At 43.3% G+C, this 23,425-nt stretch overlaps 1 protein-coding gene across 4 annotated transcripts in view; it reads left to right on the top strand.

The window, feature by feature from the left end:
* DLG5 (discs large MAGUK scaffold protein 5) overlaps positions 1–23,425 on the top strand; it is a 1,132,805-nt gene that overhangs the window by 181,946 nt on the left and 927,434 nt on the right. For all 4 annotated transcript variants that reach the window (XM_085608570.1, XM_085608569.1, XM_085608568.1 and 1 more), the window contains 2 exons: positions 17,220–17,404; positions 22,057–22,182. In XM_085608570.1, the coding sequence (XP_085464696.1) occupies positions 17,220–17,404; positions 22,057–22,182 (311 nt within the window). The remainder of the gene's footprint in view (positions 1–17,219; positions 17,405–22,056; positions 22,183–23,425) is intronic.

Below are 23,425 nucleotides of genomic sequence, written 5' to 3'. Positions count from 1 at the left end.
TAAAGCATAAAGTTTTGCCATTTTGGCACATCCCTCAGTGATGACACCCGGGGCGACCTTCACCCACCGCACCCCCTTCCTACGCCACTGGGCTCTGTTTCTCCTCTTGATGCCTACCACCATTCTCAGTCATTCCCTACAAATATGCACCATGATATTCTGCCAGTGATCATTTAACTGCTTTCAGATTTTATTCTAAAAAGGGGTTCCATCAAGTAGTAATAAACCTATATTAGTTAATTCCTGTGAATGGCAAAGTTGCTGTACAATTGACAAAGCCCCCACCATCCCGAGCCACATGAATTCTGTAAAGCACATTTTTATTTACAGATCCAAACTGTGTGCTCACATCACAACACAACCTTTTTTTCGGTGTTGAGTAGCATCAGCTAAAAGCATAGCACCACCAGTATGATGAAAGAGAGACCCATTGGCATAGCCAATAGGTCTCGCCTCTGGAACTGTATACGTGTTTAGCCATGCAACAGTTGATGTTGTTGCACCAGGGATATTGTGCTGTATAACTAAATACTTATAAGGTGTACCCAGCGCAACAAATCGGGGCCACCGGGTTAGCCGAACGGTTCGGTTGGCATTCATGCACTTTTTAAATGAAGCACTGGGCAGTGGAACAGGAAGGAAATCCGAGACTGTGGGCACCCTTAGCCAGCAAAAGCATGACATATTTATATTGCTAATTCCGACTTTTTTTGTGTGGAATTCTTCACAAAGCTTTATCTCAGCCGTATAAAAATGCAGATGAACAACTTGCGAGCAAAGGCACCAAAATATGTTTCATGCACTTTTCAGCTTATCTAAGCGCACTTCTGTCCTCCAAAAAGTTTTGCGAGGCTTGCGTTAAGTTTCAAATGGAACAGAACGTTCTAAGATCATGTCTCAAAAGGATTACAACGAACGACAGCAAAGAAAATAGCAACTTGACTTCATGTGTTAGGTCATTTAAATGTATTATTATCTTAATTTGTCAAATTTGCTTGAAAATGCACCATTTGTCCACGCTTTTTCCAAATTTATCTCGGGGGAGAACCCTCCGTAGGGTAGTCGGGCTCGCATGCTGCGCTCGCTCGCCACAGTACAGCACGACAATCATTTTACGCATCACCACTTTCAAATGTCACCAGCCGCCACGGCCTATTCGTGTCCATGACTAAGTACATTACTTAAAAACTGTTCCTATAATGCATCAACAACTAGGAAATAGACGTGTCTACTGATGTTTGAGATGCAGGGCAATGTTTTTGTTGCAAGGGGAGGGGACTTAAACACGACAGCCCAGGTATTGCAGGCAGTGAGGCTTGCAAGGTCAGAGCGGTGTGTCTCTGGCGGGGCTTTCTGCCTTAGCAATCAGTAAGCCTCCTTCTTCCTGGAGGAAGGGGGCTAAGCATTTCTGCAGCATGAATAATGTATAGCTACTTGAAGAAAAGAGATGTTTGACTTTTTGCACATCGAAGAAACTGCTCCATCATCAAAAATATTCCCGCGATAACCTCATTGAGTCTGGCTGCTCGTAACGTTGTTGATCGAGAGTGAGCGCTGGGGCTCACCTCTGCACCCTGTCCGTACACAATATTCCGCTTTTCCACGTCTTGCAGGTTTACACCGACGCAGGCGACCCGACGCTCTTAGAAATACAGGCAGAGCGCCCGCAGAGACCATCCTGCACAGAGACTGGCGACGTCAGGCCCGGGTCTGATTCTGCGCGCGACTGCATGCCGAGGGGGCTGGAGAGGAAGACAGATTGCTGAGCACACACACCCGACGGCTATGCTTCCAAGACGAAAATGCATTTTGTATGAGAATACATACATATAGTAAGTAGCACAGGAATAAAGCAAAGTTTACCAAATAGGCAAGAGCGAATGGATTCAATCATTCGTGGAAACGTCACTACACCCTTTTACACACTCCTGTCCTGCTTTGTTGACTTTACAAACCTTGCATACATTTTCCCGTACATCTGTCAACCGTGTAGTGGAGCGGCTTGCCTACCTCTGTACATGTACCACCATATGCACAGCATTAGCCGTGTAGGCAAGTGTTAGTTGCATGCCAAGGCAGGTGCAGTGATCCAGGAGACGAGCTCGCGCCTCCTATGGAATTAATATTTCCCGCTATTCAACGGATATACTGCATGCTACGTTCGCGTGCCCCTCGCGCCTTACTTCCCTTCAGGGTGAGACATAAATTATGGAGGAAAAGGGGGCAACTCATTTTTATTGCCAAAGGGTGACAATGAGTGTGGGAGTGAAAGGCAGCAAGCAGATTCATTGCAGCAAATTAATTAGGATATAAATAAGACAGATAATATGAAAACAGAAGGTGGATCATCGCCACACAGCATCTGAAGGGTTGAATGTGTTGGCGAGAAATATCACATGTTTGTGGAAACAACTTACATGCCGTTTCAGAAAACCTTCTGTTGAAAGATCAAATTGTTCATCACAGCCTGCTTTTCTGTACATTGACCACGGGCAAAAAAAACTCTTTTGAAAAAATCTGGGAGGAGGATGGTAGCATGCTAGCTTCGTATGAGCATTTATTTTGCCATCACGGCCAACAAAAGGATGGGCGTATGAATTGTTAATGCGTTCTATGGAATTTCCCACTCATAAGATATTTATTTCAACAAAGAATTATGCAGCCATTTTCATTTGCCAGCTACCTGTAACCGTGTTTACCAAGGCAGATTGATATATATAAGTTTTTATTATAGTAAACACACTTCATATTTGAAGAACAATTATTTACTTTCCCCCCCCCCCCCCCCCCCCCTCCAAAATGCCAAATGTATTTCATAACTGAAAAAAGATTAGCCTGAGCCTTCCTTTGCATCACCAAGCATTATACCTCGGGAGTGAGTAGTTTCACTTCCTGTATATTTCATCGTGCTGTATTACAAAATATTTCTAATGCTAAGCCGTACTTCTTTCCAATCATTGTGCTTTAGCAAGATGAACATGTTTATTTTTTTAAGACTTTAAATAATTACACAACAAGGCACGCAATAAGAAAATACAGACGATTGTCTAGCATTGTGTACACAAGAAAGAAAGCAATAATAAAACTTAACAGGGATAATTTGATTACTGCTTAAAACGAAAAAAACGTAATTGTCCCAAATACCATATTTTATTTTTGAGTTACACAATTGCACTTTGACCAAGTGTTCATATTGATATATATTTTCCAACCATAATTTAGAAGCTAAGTTATGACATCATTTCCACTAATCCTTAGGGAATATTCATGCGATATCAAAATTCTCAAAAACCGTGTTTCAATTAAATTCATTCTTACATTCCCAGTTTGAAACCTAAAACTAGCTGCTGCAGTAAAGTGAGGCGTGTTGAGGGAAGTGCTGTAAGAGAATAGATCAGAAAAAAATGATTTCCTCTTATGTGGAGGGCTATACAGCAAATTTGTTTAATAGAATCTGAGGCAGTGTCTAACTGGTATGAGCAGAGAAAGGTTGCACGAAAGAACGTTAAAATCAAAAAGATTTATTTAGAGGTATGCAATTGTAAATTGCCCGAAATCGTGACCAGATTTGTGGGATTGAACAGAAATAAGCGAGCTAGGTCTTAAGTAAACTAATTCTTTGAGTATGAATCTTATCCTACAGAGACTGGCCTAGGTCATCAAAATAGACTTGTTTGCCACGCTGACTGACAAAGGTTTTGTGAAGGAACACACCTATAAGGGACACTTAGCTAGTGGCTGCGTACATAAAAAAAAATTCAAATATGGAGCCGGTTTTCGAGGGAGAGTGGCAAGGCCTGTGTAGAAGGACACACATATGACAGAGATGGACATACGTTTTGATGTATTTGTTAGGCTACCACTCTCACATCCAACAAAGACAGATCTGCTTGACACTGAGATAGGCTAGGTTTCTATGAGGGGACACATTTTCTGTACAGCTATTCAAGATAATAATACATCACTGGAAGGCAAACATTTGCAGGGAAGCACAAGTCTTGCAATTATGATGTCACAACTGTACTTGGTACTGTGCAGCCAGTAGCAAAAAACAGCTTAACTACCAGCACCACTACAACCATGATACGTACCATTCAAATGATAGCTTGCTGCTTCCGATATATTAAAAGTCATAGAAATACTGGTAGAAACCATCCTGTCGCCAGTGCAAAATTCTTGCTACAGGCAGTGCTTTAAATGGAAAAAAACAAGTGCAGGTACTCACCATAATTAGCTCACTTGGGGCAGGGCTAGGGGCAGCTCTAGGAGTTGGCAGAGGGGTAAAGCTGAGAGGAGTGCATCAAATGCAAGCAAGATATTTTAGAATGCACTCTTCATGTTGTTAAAGAGATATGTTTGGCAATCATTTTCGAGAGTTCTCTCTCGAAACTATGTGCCAGCTACAGCCTCTCTGTCCACTCTTCTTTCTCATTTTCTTTCTGTCTCTCTTTCCCTCTCTCTTCCCCTGTCTCGTTCTCTATTCCCATTTGCTCTCTCACCGATCTGTCTGTTACTTATTTGGGACTCCAGTGGTGAAGACAGATGCACATGGTCTTAGTCGTGTCGTCCAGCTCAGAATAACGTTATGTCCTCCATTCTGAAGAATAAGGGGAAAGGAATGGGTGGCCATTCCCTCCCACACTTTTCTTGCTCTCTCTCCTTCTCCCCCTCCATCTCTCCCCATCCATCTCACCTCTTTGAAGAATGTTGAGGGGGGAAGTAATTATACAGATAGGCTAATTGGGCTCTGTTTATACAAATGGAGCAGTACAATTAGAGGAAAACATAATCATGTCACAGTCAGGGCTAAAACGTAGAATAGGTCGCCAATCGGTGGTCATTCAGCAGGGCTTAAAACAGTAACAAGGTAGGGGCAGATATTACTGCTAGGAGAAGCTTATTCAGCAGCAAAGGAGCCAATAACTTAAATACACACAATACACAAGGAACTTTCAGATGTCAGGTGAGGATTACAAAAATGCTGAGGGAGAGTGAAGGTGACGACTGTGAACAGAAGGTGAAATCAAAGAAGTTAAAAGACAATACATAAAAACGAAATTTGCACTATAAAAGAAAGGGTAACATAGTTGTGCAAGTAAGAAGAGGTAGAACAAGGTATAAGGTACAATAGAAGGCAGATACATGTTCAACTTAGAGATGAGATTAATAACAAGCATTAAAAATGCAATAGGTCTTGCCTTTTATTAAGGTAAAGCCATTTGCTTTGCTATACAATGCCATTAGCAAAGCAAATGGCTTTAACTTAATCAAAGGCAAGACCTATTGCATTTTCAATGCTTGTTATATTAGGCGTCAAGGGATCCAAGCAGCTGCTGCTGACTGAAAGACACCGCCTCTCCCCAAAGGGTGGAATGTGAAAACATACAGAGACTTGTATGTACTGCCAACCTGGAACAGACTCCTTTAAACAGGTGCTAAGTGTTTGGTTTATCATGGTGTTAATCATTGGACCAATGAAAGTAACAAACTCAAACAAAATGAAAGAAAAAGGAGAGAAGAAGGAAAAGGAAACCAATCAGTGGCATGCTCTCTTATTCCAGTTATCCCAAAGGTCCCAGAGCCTCATTCTCTTGGGGTTCGCTGTGGCTCGGTCCAGTGTCGCTTTTCTCTATATTGCTGTCACCCACTCCACTTCTATGGGGGGAGGGGGGGGCAAAATCCACTTTACACAGAGCTCTCTGCGTGCAAGGAGAATTAACATAAATACAAGGGCTCTATGCACTTTTGTGAATGCCCTATGTGGAAATGTGCCTAAAAGTGGGCACACTGGTGCAGGATCACCCTCTTGTTCATGAGTCCAGAGACCAACAAAATAGAGATCAGCACTGGAGTTGGAATAAATAGCAAGTTTATTAATCACTCATGAGGGGGACCACATCCACACAACACTCTCAAGTGCTGCAAGGAGGTAGTACACTGAATTCACAAACTGTGTCAATTAGCATCATGTCGCTGACTTCTTGATCTATTGCTAAACGGGTATTTACATTTTGGATATTCGTTTTAGATGGTAGACAAGTAGTACAAGTGGAAATACAGAGGGAACAAAGCATTGGCCCGCCTTGGATACATAAACAACAAGAGAAGAGAATTGCAATAATTATGAACAAGGCCGATAATATTTTTAAACCCCATACAGAAAATACGCTCCCAAACCATCTAGCCCAGGGGTACTCATAGTACGGCCCGTGGGCCGCCAGTGGCCCGGCAAGCCTTTGTTGGCGGCCCGCGGACCTTGCAGACATCGTACCAGTGTTTGTTTAACAGTGCCAGCAAACACAGACTTTGCTCTGTGGGGGCCCGGGGATTAAAGCGATAGTCAGAGTTGGGCTGCTGGGGCGCTAAGAGGTGAAATACAACAAAGCCTCGTTATCATGCAAATGGTCTCTTAAAGACCTGTGAAGTACTCGGGTGGGGCTGTGTGTGTGCCCTGGAAGGGAAGCTGCCTCAGCTGCCAGGGGCATAACGCAGCTCCGTGGTGCGGGGAATCCCCACGCTCCAGGGGCCCCCTAACTCTAAGCGAGGGAGACGGCTGCGCCTGGAAGCAATCCTCTTCAGCCTCCCCAAGTCCCCATAAATTAAGCTGTGCGCGCACGCCACGGTGACGGCATCTAAGCCTCCGAGTCTTCCCTCTCATTCTATCTCGCTCCTTAATGAAAACCGAGACTTCAAGAAACGGGTATTACCCTCTCTTTCCTCCTTTCGTTTATTTGCTCCCCTGTGAAATGGATCCAAAAAAGAATAACATTTTTTGCTGAAAACGTTGTCTTTCTCTGACACAAGTGCAGCCTCTGGGTGGAGAGAAATAAAACATTCCAAATGTGAAAAATAAATAACTAATTAAAGCAAGACAGAGTGGTTGCAAGATGTCCAGATTGATTTATTTACACCTAAACACATTAGTGCCACTTTACAGTGTTTGCCAGTGAAGTGATACTTTTGTTTACTCCTCTCTCTTTGAACAACATAGTTTTCCCTGTGTGGGAAAGTGCACCTTGCCTGGAGGTACTGAAACACCTGCTTGATGGGTGAATTGGAAAACAAAATGTGTACAGCGACTGTGTGTTTACGAATGTGGTCTTTTTATACCATACTGCCTATGTTTTGAAAGAATATAAGCAATGGGCACTGAAACGGGTCCCTTCCGGGCCCTGTAGTCATGACCTTACCTTTTGATGCAAAAGCACTCACTAATTTCAGAATAATGAGTGTAAAAGGAAAAAGATAACCATGACTGAGAGGGAGGGAGACGGGGAGAGGGAGGGAGACTGAGAGGGAGGGAGAGAGGGGAAGAGGCGGAGAGGGGGAGGGAGGGAGGGAGACGGAGAGGGAGAGAGAGAGGGGGGGAGAGGGGGGAGAGGGAGAGAGGGAGGGAGGGAGAGAGGGAGGGAGACAGAGAGGGGGAGACAGAGAGGGGGGAGGCAGAGGGATACAGAGAGGGAGAGAGAGAGAGAGGGAGGGAGACAGAGGGGGGAGGGAGACAGAGGGGGGAGGGAGACAGAGGGGGGAGGGAGACAGAGGGGGGGAGACCGGGAGTGACTGAGAGGGAGAGAGACGGATAGAAGGAGAGAGACGGAGGGAGAGGGAAGGAGACGGAGGGAGAGGGAGGGAGACGGAGGGAGAGGGAGGGAGACGGAGGGAGAGGGAGGGAGACGGAGGAGGGAGAGAGGCGGATGAGGGAGGGAGACGGAGGAGGGAGGGAGATGGAGGGAGACGGAGGGAGAGGGAGGGAGACGGAGGGAGGGAGACGGAGGAGGGAGAGAGGCGGATGAGGGAGGGAGATAGAGAGAGGGAGAGAGAGAGAAATGTGTATGCCGGGTCCGGTGGCTCAGTGGACGAAGGCGTCCGCTGCAGGGACCTGTGTTCCACCTCATGGTCAGTTTTTTTTGTTGCTCTAGCCCCGCCCCCTCCCCCAATGACCCCGCCCCCAAGGTGCGTCCCTCGGCCACAAACCACACTGTAAATTTGGCCCCCAAGAGAAAGTTTGTGAGTACCCCTGATCTAGCCCAAGTCCATGTTCCTGAATCTTGATGTATCTCAGTGGCTATTATATGCATTTTGGAAATGGCATCATAAACAGAAGGGGCGTGGTCAGGGATAAATACACAACAACTTCTACCGATAATGCGACATGCTCCACCACGATCAGCTAGAATTACATCTAGCACCATTCTATTTTGTAACGTTACAATTCTCGTAATTTGGAGTTCTTCCGAAATATTTCCAAGCGCCGTTGCTGTCTGATTAGTCACAGCCTCTACTACACGGGTTAAGCGTCTGATTTTTCCTGCTATTCAAAGCCGCACCAACAAAGAAAAAGAATCCCAAATTAAAGTCAACATATTGCTGTAATGCAGTGTCAGTTTGATCCACTTCATCATTATTTATAGTTCTTTTGAATCAATTCAAGGAATTTTCATTAAACAGTTTTTGATCTTTATGATAAGATGCAGGTGCTAGGAACACAGGAGGAAGCAAGAAGGACACATAACATGTTCCAGACCATCCAATTGGTAGATGATAGTAGCCTTTACTCCCACAAATGAAATAAGTGTTGTGTGAGGATTGAAAACTGCTATTGTTAGTTCCAGCAGTGTTCAATACTGTGGTACAGTCACTTTTTTCCCACTGGGATACTACCAAAACTGCTGAAACAAAGATTTGCTCAGGCTCCAGTAACCACAATAACAAAAGGCCCGTTACTCTGGCTGTTCGGGTGTTGGGGAAAACATAATGTGTGGAGAAATTTCCTTTGCTACACTCCTCTATTTCCCATACAGTTCCTTTGGCTTAAGGGTCCCCTTCCTCATTGGGGTAACAGCTTGTGACTTCACTACATACATAGATGTGGTTCTTTGCTACATTGCGGTTTTACGTGCTGTGTGATTTGCAAAGGCATTACCTGCTCCTATTTTATCAGTCACTTTCTTGTGTGCACTATACTTAACAATTGACACTTTCTTAGGATAGGTTAGGGTAGTAAGAAGATTATGTACTAATTCTCCATGCACTATCTGTGTCCCATGTGAAGTGAGAAAGCCCCTTTCTTTCCATAAGCGGCCCAAATGGTGTGCCACCCCGAAAGCGTACAGGCTGTCGGTAAAAATTTTAACAAGTCTCTACTAAGGTCACATGCTTTCATCAGTGCAATCATCTCGGGCCTTCTGTGGGATGCGAGCTATTTCAACTACTGTCTGAAGTGTTGTAATCGCTTAGACAGCAGATGTGGTGCCATCAGACAATTTTAGACATGAGCCGTCAACCCATAACTCCCCATCAACACTAGAGAGAGATGTATCTTGTAAGTCAATGCGACCCTTTGTTTGCTCTTCAGTAAGGAATATACAATAATTTAACTCTTGTGACTGAGACTGAGTAGCTGGAAATGGCAATAGTGTAGCAGGGTTTAGGTCAGACATCTTCTCAGCGTAATATGAGGGGCCAAAAGTGTCAATTCATATCCTGTCAAGCGAGCACTAGTCAAATGCTGTGTTTTCGTTTGATTTAGCAAAGTATCAACAGAATGGGGTACTAACACAAGCGGTTTATGTGACAAAACTATTCCTTCACTCTGACGTATTGATACAGCTGTTGCTGCCACTGCTTGGAAACATCCAGGCAGCGCACGGGCGACTGGGTCAAGGACAGCTGAGAAATATGCACAAGGATGATACTTATCACTGTGTGTCTGTGTTAAAACTGAGAGGGCACAACCTTCCAACTCGTGGACATAGAGTGTGAAAGTCTTATTGTAGTCTGGAGTTCCTAATACTGGTGCAGAGCAAAGAGCGTGGCGTAACTGTTGGTAGGATTCTGACATTCAGTAGTCCATGGGAGGGGCATCGGAGTGTCTTTAGTCTAAAGGGCCAACAAAGTTTTAATAATGTTTGAAAAACTAGGGATCCACTGCCTACAAAAAGAAGTGAGGCCAATCAGTGCATGGACATCCTTCTGAGTATGGGGCACAGGAGTATCTAAAATAGTCTGAATGCGGTCTGGTGTAAGTGCACGTCTCTCCTTAGACAGGATGTGACCTAAATAGGTAACCTGCTGTCTACAAAATTGCAATTTCTTTCGCGAGACTTTGTGATGGTGAGAGGCAAGAAATGATAACAATAACAGTGTTCCTTCTTCACACTGTTCAGGGGATCTGCAACCAACAAGATGTCATCAACGTACTGGATAAGGGCCACCCCTGTTGGTACAGGAAAATAATCAAGCTGCCTTTTCAATGCCTGACTGTAAATGCTGGGACTCTCTGTATAGCCCTGTGGAGCTCTACAGAACCGATATGATCTATTTTTCAGGGTGAACCCGAACAAATAACGGCTGTCAGGATGAATGGGTATCGAGAAGAAAGCATTCTTCAAATCGACCACAGAAAATGTAGTGGCAGTAGGAGGGACCATAGTGAGAAGTATAGTGTTATCAGAAACTACTGGATATTGGGACACTGCAATTTTATTAACTTCTCGCAAATCAACAATGAATCTGTAGATTTTAGTGTCAGTGTCTTTTTTCAAAATAGGAAGGATAGGGCTATTGCAAATGTTTTAGAGGACTTCTTCCACTACCCCTACTTTAATCAAATCCTGAACAATATGTGCTAATGTTTCTTCACCTTCTCGGGATATTTTGTATTGGGGCAGTCGAGGCAATGAAACACCGTCCTTTACTTTAATATGTACAGGTGGAATAACCATTTGACCCACATCAGTATCTGATTTAGCCCACAAAGTCCTGGGTAAGGATACCAGAGCGACATCCTCATTGATAAGAGCTTTGCGCGTCTGTGTCTTCTCACGGCTGCGCTTCTCGACTGTGAAACCGTTCTGGCCTTGTTCCCTGCTTCGGGATAGACACCCATTCAGCTGTACCCTTTGCTCTGTGTGTGTGTGTGTGTTCTCCTGGGGCAGGCTCAGCCTCTGTTCCTCCTGGCTTGGAGGGTGGTTATTTTCTTCCTCCGGTACTCGCAGGGGGACTTCTGCCCCTCCGGGTTTTCTGGCATAGTCTTGTGGTATCCTGGCCTTCCCTTCTCCTTGTTCTTGCTTCCTTCTGCTTGGTGGGGGCTGGGCCGTCCTTCCTGTCCCCATGACACACCCCCTCTTGGGGCCCTGTGTTCTTCCATGCTGTTGAGGTTCTCTTGCAGACCCTCCTCCCCTCTGGGTATGGCTAGGGTATCTATTCTACGTTAAGGAATCTGCGGCTAGTAGTCTCTATCAGATGTGCAAGTTACTTACCTTCGGTAACGATGTATCTGGTAGAGACGATTCTAGCCACAGATTCCTTCACGACTAACTCTTCCTTCCCATCCTGCGAGGACCCTTCGGCTTGGTCTTCTGCACTCACCTCCCTTCGGGTGGCATTTGTCTTCTGCGGGTGTTCTCTTTCTCTTCCTCCCTGGCGGGATACTTCGTTCTGTTTATTTGTCCACCCCTTCTTTTCTGGTGATTGGACGGTAGGTTCCTATGTCCTTTTGCATCCCTGCACCCTGGGTCTTCCAGTGTGGGGCCTATTCAATATCTCCTCCACACTCCTCTGGTTGGGGTTTCTTGGCTGTGCCTTAGCCCTTGGCATTTTACAGGGAATATGACACTCCTTGAGGGTGTTGTCTTTGGGTGCTTTGTTGTTGCTCCTCTGTTCCAGTCTTGTAGCCCTCTGCTATTATAGATTGTGGTTGCAGACTTTCTGTTGTCTGCCACGTCATTCTTAACATGTTTCTTCTGCCTCTAGGGGGGATATCGCTGTCGCTTGCAGGGTTGCTTTTCAAAGCGGTGCTCTGCTCTTTCCTTTCCATGTCTTTCAGTAACGCAGTGCTTGGCACTGTCCCTAATGGTGCTGTTCCTCACCATTCGCTCCTTCCCTTTTTTGTTTTACTGTTTTTTTTCCACACTGTTCCCATACTCTCACAGTTTTGTTTGTGATGGCTCCACGTTGTGGCGCAGTAAAGTTCTCCGAAGAAAACTGACGTCAACGCGCCGGGGTGGGACTTATGTGACCTCGCTGACGTCACGTCTGCGGAGGGTTTCAGAGTGGAGTCGCGTGGTACCGCCCCTGGCACGCAGAGATGCTGTGGCAAAGATTTTCTGAATCCAGTCTCACGCCTGGGGATAATTCTACGTTAAGAAATCTGCGGCTAGAATCGATTCTACCAGATACATCGTTACCAAAGGTAAGTAACTTGTACTCCACTGCATTATCTCAGTTTTTTGATGATTTATGGCATAACATGAAACCTTCCCAAAAATACTCAAGTGTTTCCCAAATTGCTGAGAGTGACGGAGCTAAATGACCTGTAAAGATCATCAGATCGTCCGCATACAGTCCAATCTTTTTCTCCCAACCATTACACACAAAAGAGGAGATATTCTTACATGATCTTAATTTTACTGCCAGGGGCACAATGTATAAATTAAAAGAAGTGCCGATAGGGGGCATCCCTGTCTTGTCTCCCTGTCAATGTGTATGACTCTAGACAGATTACCATTAACTAGCACTTTAGCTGCCGGATTCTTATACAGAGCTTTAACAGCTGCCTGAAAAGTCTCTCCTAAATTAAATCGTTGAATCACCTCCTACAGAAAAGGCCAGCTAACCCTATGAAAAGTATTTGCAGCATCTAAGGTCATAACCGTCAGTGGGTTGTCATACTCCGTAGCCAAATCAATTGCACCGATTAGCTCGTGAGTCATTTCATGCAACTGTCTCCCTTCTTATAAAGCCTTTCTGATCAGAATGGATCAAAGTGCCTATAATATCTAAATGCTTAGTTAGTACCTGGGAGTAGATCTTATAGTCACTATTGAGCAATGAAATAGGTCTATATGACTCACAGGCCCTCTAATTTTTGTTTGGTTTGAGAAGGATGGTAATGGTGGCAGAGTCCCACGAAGATGGAAGATCATGGTCAGAGACAAAGATGGAATTACAAAGTTGCAGAAAAATAGGAGCTAACTCTCCTTTTAATATTATATAAATCTCATTAGGAAGAGCGTCCGGTCCTGCAGCTTTCCCCTTCTTTAAGCTATTAATAGCTTTAACAACCTCTTCCATACAGATAGGGCTATTCAGTTTTTCCCTTTCTGCCTCCTGGAGATGTGGAAGGGCTAAATCTTAAAAAAAATAAAATAATAATTTGTTCCCTACTTTGAATTGTATCTTCCGAATATAGGTCTTGAAGAACTGTACAAAGGCATTTTTAATTTCACAGGCTTATGAAATTATTTTGCCTTAATGCTGGCATTTTAGATCTTTTATGACATTTCTTGATTGATTAGCTTTAATCTTCCAAGCTAACAGTTTTCCGCACCCTTCCCCATATTCATAATGAGAAGGCTTAATGGCCTTCAATTTCCGCCTTATTATAACCTCCAGAAATTCAGCCAGCTTAGATTTTGCTAATAGTATTTTTTGCCCGATTTGATCTATACTTAAAGGGGTAGAAGCCTGTGCCAGATCACTTTGCAAGGTTCTTATGGAGGCTTCAAGAGGTTTAATTTCCTCCCTTAGCTTCTTGCTATGGGCAGAACTTAAACTGGATCAGGTGCCTCTGAGGAACGCCTTATATGCATCCCAAACAATATTTAAGGGGGCTGAGTCGAGGTTGAGAAAAGAAAAAACTCCCTTGTGGCTGCAATGAGGTTTTCCACAACCAGAGGATCGAAAAGCAACATACGATTAAGTGTACATCGTCGCAGTGGGGCTTTATCTCTGAACATGATCTCAAGGGATACCGCCGAGTTGTCAGATACATGTTCAGGAACATCTGAAACTTTCCTGATGTTTTTACTGATAGGTGAGTCTACCAGAAAAAAATCTATCCTGGAACGATGGCCATGTTTTTTGTTGTGGAAGGTAAAATGTCCTCCTTCTATCTCATCCTATTGCTCATAGTCCTCCATATATCTACAAGACCTGTATCAGCTATCAATTGTTTCAAGGCCCCCCTCATATTAGGGGTTGATATCGCTGCCCTCCTAGAGGTTGTGTCTTGCACTGGATCCAGACAGACATTAAAGTCTCCCCCCATTATGATAGGGACATCTATATCTACTAAGTGCAAAAATCGGGTACGTAAGGGTGCGGGGTCATCTAGGTTAGGGCCATAATAACCCACTAAAGCCAACCAAACATCGAATATTTTTACCTTAACTGTTAACCATCTGCCTGATGGATCTATAACAGAGTCCCCCAATATAGCTTGAATGTTATTTTTTAAATGAAGGACCACCACTTTCACCGTACAGGACTGAGAAGTGTATACACAATGCTCGATCCATTGCTGACCCCTTAGGATCTCAGGCCATTCTTGTTTGGCTAAATGCGATTCCTGAATGAAGAAGACATCTATATCTTTAATTCTCAGATACTCTAAAATGTTTCTCCTTCTTGCAGGAACCCTGAGAACATTAACCTTCCAGGATAGGATCTTTAAAAGCCTAGGCTTATCTGAGTTTACCATATATTAAACCATAAGTTTGAAAATGAATGCCTAAAAGCTTAATTCTTCCAATCAGAATAAAAGGCGTGTCTAACTGAAAAAAGAATCCTGGTCTTAAATTTTTTCATTTTTTCCCACATGCTCCCCCACCCAGTGCATTTTTTTTTAATTTACATCTCCTTGTGAACTTTTCCTCCTTATTTATATCCCCTCCCCCCTCCACCCCGGGAAACCCTCCCTATTAACTAGAGGTAAACTAATGTTATTTGCCTCATACGAGCGCTCTCACTGTGCCAAAGCAGAAAGGCTGAACATTATACTTGGTGTGCTTTAATCTGGCCCTTGAACGTGGTAACTTCGGTTGCCCTGAATTTTTTGCTGGTTTGATTCAGAAATCGAGAACTTCACCCAAACCTCTGTTAACAAAGTAGATAGAAGCTTCTCCAGCTCAGGACTATTGACCTGTTTAGTAACTACAGAATGTGATTCGTCCAGAGCCAGCAAATGACTCTCCGAGCTGGAGCTGGGGATAACGCTATGTTGGGCTGGGGACTGGTCTTCCTCTGCTAATGGATCAAACCCCGTTTTCTAAGCGAAGGACATCTCCCCCTATATAAGAAGAACCTGTGTCCGCCATAATTTTGGGGAGAGCACTTCTCTCAGCAGATTGTATCCATGCCGCTGAGGGAGAGACTGTTAAGGTACTCTGGGCTTGAACTTTGAAATATGAGCAGAGTGATGGAGTTATTTGTATAGTTTCTGACTTATTTTTCATAGGCTTGGTACTCGTTTTCTTTGATATTTTTTCTGCAGAAGATTTTTTTAGCCAGGGGTGCGCGGAATGGCTGCGGGGTTTAGGGAGGGTCTTGGGATATTTTTTTGCTTACTGATGCACTCAAAGCAATTTCCCCTCTTCCCCAAATGTGTCTACTCCTTTGCGTGTATCTATTTATGCCGCACGCAAACCCTTCCTTAGTTTTTTCGTGATCAGGGAAGGTGGCCACCTTACATTTAGTTTGACCTCCTGCCTCCGTACTAGCACTTGACATTCGCAGAAGCCCGCTCCCTTCTCCTTACCGGGGTCATCAGGGGGCATCTTGGCAACAATAGTTTTGAAGGCTTTTCCGCCTGCAAGGTGAGTCCGGAACATTAAAGTTATGGTCTCAATATTTCAGGCGACAGTTTTGAAGTTGCAGGGCCTATTTGGCCTCCATTCTGCTACAGCTCTTTGATGGTTACACATGTGTGGACCCTTAATTTGAACTTGTGACTGCAATGGGCTCAACACTGGAGATGCCTTTTGGATGAGATCCACATTTCTTAGGAAGCATCATGGGACTTGTAGCGTTGGATGGCAGACACCATTTTGCATTTCCCTGCCATTGGCCTCAATGTTTAAAGATTTTGTTGTCCCTTAGCTGGGGACGTCACGGAGAAAATGTGGAAATGCTGGGGCTCAGGACCTCATCAGATCAACTCTTCCACTTAAATATGCAAGCCATAGGACTGTCCATGAAGAAGTGTATCCCATTAATCAGGGGCAGGATTATTTAAGTGTTGACCTACAATATGTTGATCATTTATTAAGTGTTTAAATAGCATGGACTTAGCTGCAAGAGAAGCAGAGCGCTTTATAAGTAACACATAACAAAGAACAGGCACTCTTGTTCATGATATGAAGCAGGAACAGTAGCAGTATTTAGAAATATGGCCTAGTCTAAATTGATAGGTGTAGATTGTTGGAAACGTTGGTTTGTAGAGCCTTTTCAAATGACAGATAGGGCATCCTTCTTAGATTCTCCGAGCTGGTGCCTATTTCTTGGCTTTCAAATGCAACATGTCTTATGGTACTACAACAAGCAGGGTGGTGTGGAATTGTGTATTATTTGTCTGGAGGTGGTGACTAGCACTCCTTCATATCTCGCAAATGGTGATTTATTGAGTCAGTGCTGGTGAAGATTATTTGTCACTGAGCAGTTGAAGCAAGTCCAATGACTACTCAAAACAATCCCGTTACAGATGGCCCCAGAAGGCAGTGAGTAGAAAATCTTGAGTGACAACTACGCCAAACTGTGATAGATGACATAGTCACAGTGAGGTCACCCTCAAATTAATGTGTTAAGCAACAAAGGCAGCAACAAGGCCAATCTCATCCATACAAAGCACATTTTCAGGACAGTGCCCAGTTCTTCAGATACTTTGCATAGGCTTTCCGTTAATTCCACTACTGCCATAGGTGGCCAAAAAGTGCAGACTAGCAAGGAGAATCTTGATAGTCAAAGCTTCATCATGGACATGACCGTTTTGGGAACATGTTGGTGGTCCTGCTCAGATAAGTGCTTCCTGTAACAAATCTTCTCCCAATACTCCATAGACAAGCCAAGCTCCCAGACCCCAAGTCATCCAGTTTGGTAGGCTGGCTCCTGAAATGTTATTACAAGAATAAATAAGATTGTTTAGCACTGTCAACTACATCAGGGGAATCACTATTAAAAGGAAAACTGTACTTTAGACATAACATACATTTTACAGTAGCCCACACCCAACAACACAATCCAACCATGAAGATCAAGAGTGATGTGAGCTAGAATTGCAGTAGGTTTAAATTTGACCCCCATTATGGTTTTTTAAGTGTAAGGAATCCGTATTACATATTCATGCACTTTTAATTTGTTTTATGATGGCATGAGTAAAGGCCGCACCATATGTAGGAAAGCTAAATGCTAAGTATAGTTTTGCTGTTTTGTTTTTATTTCAGATTCAAGATTCTGCTACACAGGACATGGAGAGAGCTACAAAAGAGATCGAGATGCTCCGCAAACAGTATGAGGCAATGACCCAGGAACTTAAGGAAGCTGCTCAAGAAGCCGAAGTAGCAAAGTGCAGAAGAGACTGGGCCTTTCAAGAAAGAGACAAGATTGTTGCAGAAAGGGAGAGCATACGGTAAACCCACTTGACACACTTTCTTCTTTATACATTGCCTGTAAATGCTCTGTAGTTGGAACTTTCCATTGTTTAGATTAACAAAGTGTGATAGAAAAGTGGCTTTATTTAATGTTGAGTTGATTTCTTCCTAAAGTTTTTTGTTCACGGTATGAAGAATTAGCACTGTGAAATTAATATTTAGAGCACGCACATACAATGTTTCTACCAGTTGTAAGTGATGATTTGAGGTTGTTTTCTCTGCCTTATCTGAATTCACCATTCCTGCCTGAATCTATCTCCTCATCCCGCAGTCTTTGTCCCCTCAGGGAATCACAACGCGGTCGTTACAACGACCGCGTTGTGATTCTACATACTATTACTCCGCAAGTCGTTACAACGACTTGCGGAGGGGGGCACTGGATGTTGGAATAGTATAATTTACTATTCCAACTCCAGTCTGTGCGGACACTAGGGAAGGTGTTGGAATTGAATTCCAACACCTCCTGTGTCCCCCCCCCCCCCCCCCCCCCACCCCACACCCCCTCCGCAAGTCGTCGTTCCGACTTGCGGAGTAATAGTATGCGGAATCACAACGCGGTCGTTGTAACGACCGTGTTGTGATTCCCTGCGGGGACAAAGTTTTGCAGTAAACGTTGTTTACCTTCCTGCCTACTTCACTTTCTGCCTTATCTGAATTCACCATTCCTGCCAACTTTACATTCCTTCCTTTCTTCTTTCCGGCAAGTGCACTGTCTTCTGAGCATTGTACAGCATAGGTACCAGCTCTCTACCATGCAAAGCATAGGTAGATGATCAGTGGTCAAGTAAGGGAGCCAGGATTCAAACCCAGTTTTGCTGATTTCAGAGTCCACAACTAAACCACCAGTTGAAATTCTTTTTGTTAATAAGGATAGTTAATAAGCTTCTAGTAGGTTCCCCAGGCAACAGGCCTCAATGTAAGTGTGAGAAATGTTTCCAGGCAGCAGACTGGTGCTTATGAGAGTGTCATAATGTACACAGGCAGGCATGGTCTGGCCATGGAGTTTTGAGTGGAAAAGTGACAGAGCATGGATTTTTATGATGGTGCCAAAATAAACATCTGCACAAGAGCAGTCCCAGGATTTATTTGACAGCTGATTGGGACACAAAACGTGAATTGGGGGGTGTAAGCATAAGGTATTGATGAACATGACGCACGTGGGAGGAGGTAGGGCTTATTTGAATGTAGGATAGGGCTGGCTGGTTATGAGCTTTCAAAATAGGGCACAGATGGAGGTATTTAGTGCATGACAATACAAACGCATGGCGGATTGAGAGGGACTAGGTGAAAATACCATGTTTAAATAGTTTAGGGCAAAATGGCACAGAATGCTTGGGCAGTGGTGCTGGACAGAGAAGAAAAAAAAAAGCTGCAAACACTATCGATTCCAGTGCCACTAAGAAAATAATTTCCACTGAATAAAATGGATAAATGCAGCTTTCGTGTATTGCAAATGAAACACTTTTCTTTGTCTTTGGAAGGAAATGTGATGGTACATAAGGCATTTTGTGGTGGCACTCCAGGTACTTCCAGCAGCATAAGCATTTGGAAAAGATATCCTCCAATAGTTTCAGCTTAGTGGTTCTTCATACCACACTGCCAAAACAGTACGAACCATACCACTGTAATATTCCGACTGTTGACTGTTGGGAATAGGCAAGTTCTCTGGGTTGGAAGCAATGGAGTCCCCATTAATGTAACTTCAACACATTCCTCCAAATCCTGGCTCTCTCTTTTTTGATTCCTCGAAAAGGAAAGATCTGAATGAAGGAGGAGAAAATGGCAGCATCACACACTGTGTCTAAGTAAACGTGAATCTTCTTGGCCTGATTCACCATTGTTTTAAGAGGAAACATCAGGAGTGTAGTGCCTACAGAATGTGTGTGAGACAGCCCACATAGTAGCACTTTTTATATCTATATATTAGTACATTTCTGTAGGAAGTCTCTGAAGGCCTCCTGTTTCTTCTATAGGCCATATATTCATTCTCTATGATTTATCAGGGAATACACATCAGTTCTTCCATCTTGCACTGGTGAACAAGGCCCCTTGTTCTTCTCAACCTGCCATGGGTTGCAAAGACCTGGTCAAACAAGTGTTCATTTGGAACATGAGGCATTAAGGCATAAAAAAATAAGAACTAGTCAAAGTTCCTTATTAAGATGTATCAACTTGAATGCTAGATTCTGAAAAGTTTGTATATAATGACATAATGCTATCCACAAGTCGAGTAAGAGGATTCATTATTACTCCAGTCAAGAGATCTGTGTTAAATCCATCGTTCTTTTGCTCACCATGCCACCCCAGTTTAGACCCAGCCGTATGCAAATCAGTCTTGGCCGTTTGCCTCATGGGAACAGGTCATTTTGTAGGCACACAAATGTTTGGTCCGTGCACATACAAAATGACGTAGTTAGACCCAATAGCGTTGTGAATGCTCTTTCCGATATGATGGTCTGCAGAGCGAGGAGCAAGTAAGAATTCACTGTTCCTTGGAACCTGTACTTGCTACACAGTAAACAGTGACATAATCAGGTTTGGTTGCTTGTGGTCTTTCTACTGCCTTTGATACCGAAATGTATTGCATAATACTTCAAAGAGTGGAGACATCACTTCTCTTTGTTATTGTCATGGGTGACTGAAAAGTATGTTGCATTGAGCACATTTTATTTGTAAGTCTGCATAATAATTATAAACTCACATTATTAGTGAACAGGCCTGTCTACTAGGCCCTAACCGTCTGTCATGCACCTCAGTGAATTGAGTTCACAAATAGTGTGCACATTTTTATGCAGCAAGTCCTGTGCATGTAACATCAATACATCTATAGAGAAGGATTTTTGAAGGCCAGGGAATGTAGGCGCTCAGCTGTGTAACGCAACTTGTTGCTCTGAAAATATATTAGGATGGTGCTGCTGGGAGAGGGGATGAGCCCTATAATCCCTCAATATTGTGTGGGAAGAGGTTCTCACACTTCCAAAATGTACATCCAAGTCCATGCACACATCAGAGTAAATAGACAGTATGTTTAGTCTCTACACAATTTGGACACAATCAAATCAATGATCCATGAACATACGAAGATAATTTTGCTTTGTGATAATAATGAAAGTAGTAACGATCAATGTACAAAATGCGTCTTTTTGGAATTATTTTCCTGAAGCGGGTGCTGTGAGGGTGCAGAGCGTCAGATGGTGGCCGCGCTAAGCAAAGATCTGTAGCGAGTATGCTATGGACTGCCTCACTGTTGATCACTGTGTTACGGGTATGGACTTTGCTTAGCGCTGCCACCGTCTGACGCTCTTACTACTTTAAGGATATAGCCCAGCCGGGTTGGAATTATCACCGGCAGCGCGCCCTGAGGAAGTCGCGGGACTATTTCTGAATGTGACAAAACTCGTGTCGGCTGCTTTTGTTTTGGTCGAATGGAATACTGAATTAAAGACAAAGCAACATTATCTTTATATGTTCATTGATCATTGATTTGATTGTGCACAAATTGTGTAGAGACTATACATACTGTCTATTTACTCTGATGTGTGCCTGGACTTGTATGTAACATCATTTGAACACTTAAAGTCATGAACTTGTTTCTGCAAGGTGAGCAATCAGTGGAAAGCAAATCAAATATTAAAGTGAACTTCTAGTTAGATATGGTAATAAATATTTTTTCTTCTATGTTAAAAAACCCAGATATTCACTGAAAAAAGCTTACCTTGTACAGAACCACTGGATTTGCCTGGATATATTAGACCTTAATTAGCACATGCACCCAACAGCAAAACAGAATGGATTTATGTGTTTTTTTTGTTTTCTGATGTGAGGTGGCACCTAAGTGAGTATTTCAAGGGGCAGAGATAGAAACACTTGTGAGAGACTTACAGGCAAGTATATGAGAACTGGCCTGGGACACTAATTGATGCAGTCACAATTGAATTTAACATCTCAGAACACATGGGTGTTGGTTATAGAGGTGACTAGAAGCATTAAGACTCACAAAGAGTCTTGTATTGTACAGCTTGCAGATATATCCATGCTTGTATTGTACTGCTGCAGGTCTTAATTCAAGTATGTGAACCTAAAAAAGATCCTTTGTGATGATGTGGGTGGGGGAATGATTGATCAGAGAAACTGCAGTATTGGTCTAATTCATAAATTCAGACATTCCTCCTCCCTCCCATGTGAGTCTGCCTTACTAAACCTACACAGAATAGTATGATGAATAGGTCCTTTGATGAAGAGTAGAACCTTTAGGGACTTGACATCATTGGCTGCAGTGCATAGTCTACAAACAGTTTTATTAAATATATGTAACACTTCACTGGCTATTCCCAACTCATTTATTGGAAATAATTCATGCGTGTTTGTCCATGTTGATGCTGCCGACTGCAATGACTAGCAAGTAACATTTATTTGTGTAGACTATAGTGGTAAGGAAGTTCTCTGTTCGGTTCAGTTGCAATATTTTGAGTAGTTGGTGTGGTGGATTACGAGAGTAAGATTATCTTTGAGGGCTTGAGCTATTGAAGTATCAGTAGCATCTAGAGTAAGAGAATGTTAATCTCTCATTTTTAAATGTTCTTTTGTCTGCTATGTTTCACTTGCCACTTTTTACCTTTTACCTTTGCAGTACTCTGTGTGACAACCTTAGGCGCGAGAGAGATCGTGCTGTCAGTGACCTTGCGGAGGCCCTTCGGAACCTTGATGACATGAGGAAGCAGAAAAATGACTCAGCGCGTGAGCTGAAGGAACTAAAGTGAGTCTTGATCACTTCTCATGAGTGAGACTCGTTGTGACCCTGTCTTTAGATGTATTTGTTAAACCTTATGTCTGTGTCTGTAGCATAATGAACTTAACATGAATGAAAAATAACACTATTGGAACAAACACTGGTTTTTATTTTAGCCATATATATGGGAGCTACAGACGCTTGTTAGATTAGGTGCATCATGTACTTCATGTACGTTTGGAATGTTCCAGTACTGTCGTCATTGCATTCTTGCATGAAGTAGTGCCTTCTATAATATGAGATTGCTACCTCCTATAGATCCTTATTCAAGGTTCTCTGCTGTTAACATTGTTTGAAGGTTACTCACATATTTGTCTCTTTCACCCATCACTTAGACATGTAACAATTTCTAACATGCATGAATAGAATGATGTTTTTGTTTCAATATGGAATTAATTTCCAAATTTACAAACCTTTATACGCTGTCCATTAATGGCCAATAAAATAAAAATTGCAAAAGGATGTTATCAGGTAGGAAAATGAGTCTCCTGGGGAAACTCTGTTTTACAATTTGCAAAAGCTAACCTGGTTCTGGTTGCCCTCATAAATTATTTGAATGTTTCTTACCAAATCCAGTGATTGCCATGTATTAAAAGTACGAATATGTACATTGCAGAATTTGTCACAATATCCTAAAGGACCTAATCGAAATTGCTTTTTTGTGGGGAGAAGAGTATGAAAGTCATTGGGGGTTATCCATTTGTGCTCCTCACAAAAGGATAGATGAACTTGTCCACCCATCTGCCTACATTTACTTGTACGGCTCTGTTCTGATTGGTACTTCTAAATGCAGATTCTGCACCCATGGAAAATCCCCACAAGCCATTTCTGTTCCAGCAAACTATCCACTTCCAGCTTGAAGGCTTCTGGGAAGTTGAAGTACAAGTTAAAAGACAAAGAGGGACTCCCACCACACTAGCTTCACAGGGAAGGCACGAGGGTGGGAAGATACATATCACATACCTGGTTTCAGAACAGAGTCCTCAGTTGATGGTGTCCTGCCAGAGTTCCGGGGTCTCTATCGACCATGCAGCAGATAGCAGCCTTCGATGAGGCCATGCTGCATATTTTAAATGTAATTCCAGTTCCCTCTTGCATGGCTTCTGGCCCCACTAACCCACAGGAGGCTTCAGTCGGATCACTTCTGATGTGTTGTCTCCCTTCACCATCTGTTCCCGTGGGACCAGTTACTGGTTTTAAACTGACTTCC

The sequence above is a fragment of the Triturus cristatus genome, chromosome 1_2 (assembly GCF_964204655.1).
Source record: "Triturus cristatus chromosome 1_2, aTriCri1.1, whole genome shotgun sequence".
Lineage (NCBI taxonomy): Eukaryota > Metazoa > Chordata > Amphibia > Caudata > Salamandridae > Triturus > Triturus cristatus.
Note: the sequence above shows the minus strand (reverse complement) of the source record. Positions and strands in the feature narration are given on the sequence as shown.